This window comes from Geotrypetes seraphini, chromosome 7, assembly GCF_902459505.1.
Source record: "Geotrypetes seraphini chromosome 7, aGeoSer1.1, whole genome shotgun sequence".
NCBI classification, from domain to species: Eukaryota; Metazoa; Chordata; class Amphibia; order Gymnophiona; family Dermophiidae; genus Geotrypetes; species Geotrypetes seraphini.
Genome location: NC_047090.1, coordinates 132,832,315 through 132,838,314, shown reverse-complemented (window position 1 = coordinate 132,838,314; position 6,000 = coordinate 132,832,315). Strand labels below are relative to the sequence as shown.

The following is a 6,000-nucleotide window of genomic DNA, read 5'->3' as shown; positions in this document are numbered from 1 at the left end:
TTCCACGGTTCTAACCTGCTGCAAAGTTTGGTGTCATCCGCAAATTTTATAATCTCACATTTTGTTCCCGCCTCCAGGTCGTTAATAAATATATTGAACAGGAGCCGTCCCAGCACCGACCCCTGCGGAACTCCGCTCGTGACCCATAGCCAGTCTGAGTAGTGGCCCTTTACTTCAACCCTCTGTTTCCTGCCTGCCAGCCAGTTTTTGATCCATCGGTGGACATCCCCTTGCACCCCGTGGTTCCACAGCTTCTTAAGCAGCCGTTCGTGGGGTACCTTGTCGAAGGCTTTTTGGAAGTCAAGGTAAATGATGTCTATGGATTCCCCTTTATCCATCTGGCTGTTTATTCTCTCAAAGAAGTATAGTAAGTTTGTGAGGCACGACCTTCCCTTGCAGAAGCCATGCCGGCTCGCCTTCAGCTGTCCATTGTTTTCTATGTGCTCCCTACTTTCAGAAATCGGCCTTGATCAAATTGTTCTAGACTGGTTTGACAAATTTCTATCTTCTCGTTCTTATTCAGTCAATATAAAAGGCTCCAAATCAAAATCGTGGAGAGCCCTCTGTGGTGTCCCCCAGGGCACTCCATTGTCTCCAGTCTTATTTAACATCTACATGAGTTCATTGAAACATTACAATTTGAATACCCAAGAAACTTTACTAACATATGCTGATGATATCTTCATATTACTTGAGGTTGATCCACATCTCGATAATTTGATACCCAATATTAACCATTGTATTACTAAACTTCAGTACTGGGCGACAATGGTCCAGATGAAATTAAATGCTGCAAAGACTTAAGCTTTTATGGCTTGGCCCAAAGTTAGATTCTCTCCCTTCTGCTTAGGAGAATCTTTGAAAATTGAGTTTTCCTTGTTAATACTGGTATTGTTATCGATTCTTCACTTACATTTAAGGACCAACTAAATTCGCTTATTAAAAAGTGTTTTTTCAGCCTCCGTGCTCTGAGAAGAGTGAGAGCACTTTTTCACTAACAACATTTCTCTGTATTGGTTCAATCAATCATTTTGTCAAGGCTGGATTACTGCACTTCAGTGTATTTGGGTCTTTCAAAGGTCAGTCTGCAGAGACATCAATTAATACATAACACTGCAGCTAAACTTATCTTTGGTAAGAGTAAATTTGATCACGTAACCCCTCTGCTCAAGGAATTACATTGGCTTCCAGTATATCTCAGAATTCAATTTAAGTGCATTTGTATTGCATTTAAGATCTTATTTGGCATTTTTGCCACTTTGATTCCTTTAGACTGGAATGTTCATAGATCTCATCTTGCCAGAAGTTCTCAAAAATTAAAACTTACATTTCCCTCTCTCAGTGGTAAAAACGGAACCTTTAAGAGATTTAGTTATTCTTTTGCTTTTAAATTAACCGAATTCTGGAATGCTTTACCGCTTACATTAAGAAGTTTAGGTTCTTTTGCTTTATTCCGGAAAATTCTGAAAACTTTGTTCGCTAAACATTTTGGAAATTAACTATGTCAGTCTACTTTTTCTTGTCAAATTTATGTATTATGTTTTACATTATTGTAAACCGAGTCGAGATCCTCTTGGTTGATGACTCGGTCTATAAAACTAAGGGCCTGTTTTACGAAGCTGCGCTAGCGGCTGTGCTGCAGTAACGGCCCTATAGCCCAATGAGATTTAAAGGCTTCGGGGCCGTTGCCACGCGGCAGCTGCTAGCACAGCTTCGTAAAACAGGGGGTAAGTTTTAGTTTAGTTTTAGTTATTTTTAAAAAGCGTGCCATTCTCTAAACGCTCATGAAACTGAGGCTGGTGGAGAGTTGCAAAGATTTGCAAAATTTGCATATGCCCATTGCTGGTACTAGTGATGGGCACATATGCAGAATCAACGCCAAAAAACCCTACAACAAATCAGGCCGTTGAACTCAAGCAACCTCCCATCTGACACTCCCCCCCCCTTGGCAGCAGAAAACATGCCCACTCTTTCCTGCTGTGTCATACAACCCCCCCCCCCTCAGGCAGTAGGAGAGATGCCCACTTCTGCCGCTGGTGTCCCTGACCGCAGGATCTTCAATTTGGGATTTTTTTATTTTTTTTTTTGGGGGGGGGGGGGCTGAGCTGTCAAACCTTACTTTTCTGTCAGTGCCTGAGCCAATCTGTGCTCACATACTGATCAAAAAAGAAAGGCAACATCTCAGACCTGTTGGCAAATTTTGGCCGCAAATGTGGCATGTCAAGGTTAGAGAATCACTCGACGATTTATAGAGAATCGCTCAGAGTAATCATTTTAATATTAATGACCTCATTGTACTACATTTGCATGGCAATATCGGTAGGGTTATCAGATGTCCAGATTTCCCCGGACATATCTGGATGGCTTTTCAAAACTCAGCACTTTGGGTTTTGAAAAGCTTCTAGCAACGAGCGACGTCAGGATGGCATCTGTGCATGCGCGGATGCAATGCCGTGATGCACGTGACATCGCGTTACACCATACATGTGCAGATGCCATCCCAATGAGCAAACAGGTTGAGGGAGCGGAATGGGGTTGGCTGGCTGGAACGGGGCAGGGCCATGGGTCCAGATTTTGTTCCTGAAAATCTGGTAACCCTAAGCATCCCAGACGGCTAGAAAACTCGGAAAAGACCTCGGTAAGCCATTTTGATACTGTGCCAGCTAAAATACATGCACGCGAAACCGACTGGAACTGGTCAAGCAGTTAAAAGGCAGATTTTAGTTTTGAGAATCTGCCCCCGAGTATACCAGTCTGGAGCAATGGAGCATTAAGTGACTTGCCTAGAGTCACAAGGAGCTGCTGCAAGTTCTCAGCCAACTGCACTAATCTCTAGGCTTAACTCTCTGTTTATAAATCTTTTGTAATGCAAGCAACTACTGAAAAGGAGGATTTTTGCAAGTTACAGCCTCGTTTTGGCTAGTAAACAAAACACGGTCCGTGCGAACGGTTGACTGCTGCGTGGCTTGGTTGCCACAGCAACTGCGGAGCTGCACATTGGTCGGTGTCCTAGCTCTTCTTGCGTGTCTCCTTGCAAATTAGCTGCCAACTTGTCTTCAGACCAAACGCAAGGAAAGCTTTGGTGAGCTGAAGTCTCTCAGCTCGTTGTGACTTCATCTTCGTGCGCCGGGGCAGCCGTTCCTTCTTAGGTCTAAACTTCGCGCCGGGCAGTGGTGGCGGGTGAACCGAATTATAAGTAAGATGGCTACGAGAAGTAAATTAGAGGATTTAGATCTGACTACTGAAGAAATGCAGCAGCTCAGCAAAGCTTTCAAGGACGAAAAGTTCAAGGAATTGTTCATTGCTTACGCGAAAGAAATCTCCGATCCCGAGAACAAGAAAAAATACGAAGAGGAGATCACCCTCTTGGAGAAAGAGCGAGGTATAGATGTCAAGTTTGTTCATCCGCAGCCGGGACATGTTCTGAAGACGAGCCTCAATGGCGTTCAGAAGTGTTACATCAACGTTTGCAGCAATGAGCTGATAACGAAGCCTGGCTGTGAAGCTGGCAAGGGGAAGGACAACCGAAAGGGGCAACATTGGAGTTTACCGTACAGCCTGGTCCCCGGCCGGGAAGATCTAGGCAAGGAGGGTAGGAAGCACATGATTTACGATGTGGTTTTCCACCCGGAAACGCTGTACATGGCTAGCAAGAACCAAAGATTCAAGCAGATGGTGGATTCTACTGCTGTGGAGGCCATAGAGAAACAATTCGGCGTCAAGCTGGATGAGAAAAATGCGAAGATGCTGAAGCTAAAGTACAAAGGTGTACCGCAAGCCGCAGTGCTCCGCACGCCGTTGCCTGGAAAGCCACAAGAAACTGTGGATGCAGATGATCCTTTACAGTTCCCCTACCCTTACGAGACAGAAAAATCGGATCTTCCCGAAGAGCGTGGGCAAGCCGAAGTAAAAAAAACCGCAACGGTTGCACATCAAACTGACGAAGACAGAGAATTAAGATGTGCTAAACCCAACACACCGCGATATACAATTGTGCACAGATCTCATTTCGATTTACAGGATTACAGGTATGTGAGAGATGCTGCCCCTAGCCCTATACCCAAGGAGCTTGTAGTTATCATCGATCTGCCCTTGCTGAAGTCAGCTGAACAGGCCACTCTGGATGTCGCTGAAAAGCATTTGAGTCTGGAGTCTCGGAAACCTGATTACAGTCTCCAGATTTCTCTCCCCTACCGTGTGCATGAAAACCAGGGTACTGCTAAATTTAATAAAGCCAAAAAACAGCTAGTTATTACTCTGCCAGTGGTGCTCCAGATGCCTCATAGTCAAAGCTACATGCCACAAGACCAGAAATTGGTTTCAGATGCCCCAAAGAATGACAGCTATGGAGTCAATGATGACCTTCCAGCAAATGAACCAGCAGATGAAGTTGGATCTGAGGTCACATGGCAAGCAGAGACCCTAAACTCTGAAAAGGATGCTCAGTCTGGATGCCCTCCAGCTGCAGAGCCTCAGATCTGTTTTAAAAAGAAGTTACAAAATAAAGCCAGGTCTTCTGAAAGAGAACCAGTAAAAGACCAGCCTGAGAAGGCAGTAGGAAAGAAAGAGACCACTGAAAAAATTCAAGAAAAATCAGAAAGAGATTTCTCCCATTTGAGCAATAATTTTTCCAAAGACTTAGAGAAGTCAAAAGAAACAACCACAGTTTCTAGCCAAGGTTTTTCAGCACAATCTAACTTGCAAACTAATGAGTTGGTTTCCCCAGCTGGGAAGAAAGATGGTCCCAAATGTCCTACATTTCAATGCATCCAAGATGAGGTGTCCATTAGTTTGGTTCTACATGTGCTTAACATAGAGAAAGAAAGTTTGAAAGAAGATGTCGGTACCAGTCAATATAGCATTAATTTTTGTTCTAGAGACAATACCTCTTATAGTTTAATTATACAATTTCCTCCTCACAAGCTGAACACCAAAGGAACTACTGTTAGCATTTCGAAGAATAATGCTGTGATAGAATTGTCCAAATCTTCTGAAAGCACTGGACCTTGGAGAAAGTTATATTTTGGTTTAAACAGTGATAGTTTGCAGGTAATGCCCAATTTTAAATTATCAAAAGTCTTTCAACCAGTTTCAGAAGTTAAAGTAAAAGTAGGCGATGTGCAAGCAACTTTACATTTTATTTAGTAGAGTCTACTGGGATGGCCGCCTCATTACGGAGAAGCATAGTTGCCTTTCATCTTGCGTTCTGAGCTGAAATTTAAAAAGGAGTGTAGCACACATCTTGAAACAGTTCCAAATCTAACATAACAATCGCATTATTGCACAGACTTACTAGTACCTGAAAATAATCATACGTCCAGTAAAAAGCATATTGCTTCAGCCATCAATATCGGCACTCCCTCGAATGCTCAGTTCAACATGAACTGAGTGTGCAAGGGACTGCCGGTGTCGGTAGCTGAAGTATGCCACCAATTTGCTTGCTGCTCAGGCAGCATGGAACTTGGGCCTTGGGCTTCTTCAGCTAGAGGAGTTTGGGCATTCCCGCTAGCCAGCCACAATTTTGGAGGGGGCCTTAAAATATACCACAACTCCTCTGTGAATTCACTGCGATGCATCATTTGGGAACCACTGCTATAAATCTTCCTTTTCTGCCTCTCTATGTGTGTTTATACCCAAGATTTAGAGACAGTCTTTGCCTTCAGTTTGTACTTTGTTCTGGGAAGAAATGCATTGACCAGCAGAGAATGTTCTTAGGGCTGATGCAAGAGCATTGGCGTCCTAAGCAAATTTCTGCCTTAAACCCCCCTCCCCAATTGATCTTCAGGTTACTAGCCCATTTGCCCCCTCACACAGTATTTTGATAATTAAACACTTCAATTGTGATCCTCCTACAACAATTCTATTTAAAAAAAATTATAATTAGACATCATACTTTCAAACATTTGACTTTGTTTTGCAGGAAAAAGTAGGTGCTGATGTTCTTTAAATTTATATGGCTGTCAGCCCTGTTTTTCCTTTGACAGCAGTTGCATTTTGCTG

General features: G+C 43.4%; 1 protein-coding gene across 2 annotated transcripts in view; it reads left to right on the top strand.

Moving 5' to 3' along the window:
- Positions 1 to 2,987: 2,987 nt before the first annotated feature.
- The window catches only part of DNAAF2 (dynein axonemal assembly factor 2), a 30,402-nt gene continuing 27,389 nt past the window's right edge, over positions 2,988 to 6,000 (top strand). Inside the window, exon 1 of one of the 2 annotated variants that reach the window (XM_033952461.1) lies at positions 2,988 to 5,049. In XM_033952461.1, coding sequence (XP_033808352.1) covers positions 3,202 to 5,049 — 1,848 coding nt within the window. In that variant the 5' untranslated portion in view covers positions 2,988 to 3,201. The remainder of the gene's footprint in view (positions 5,050 to 6,000) is intronic. The other variant, XM_033952460.1, reaches the window with a different exon arrangement.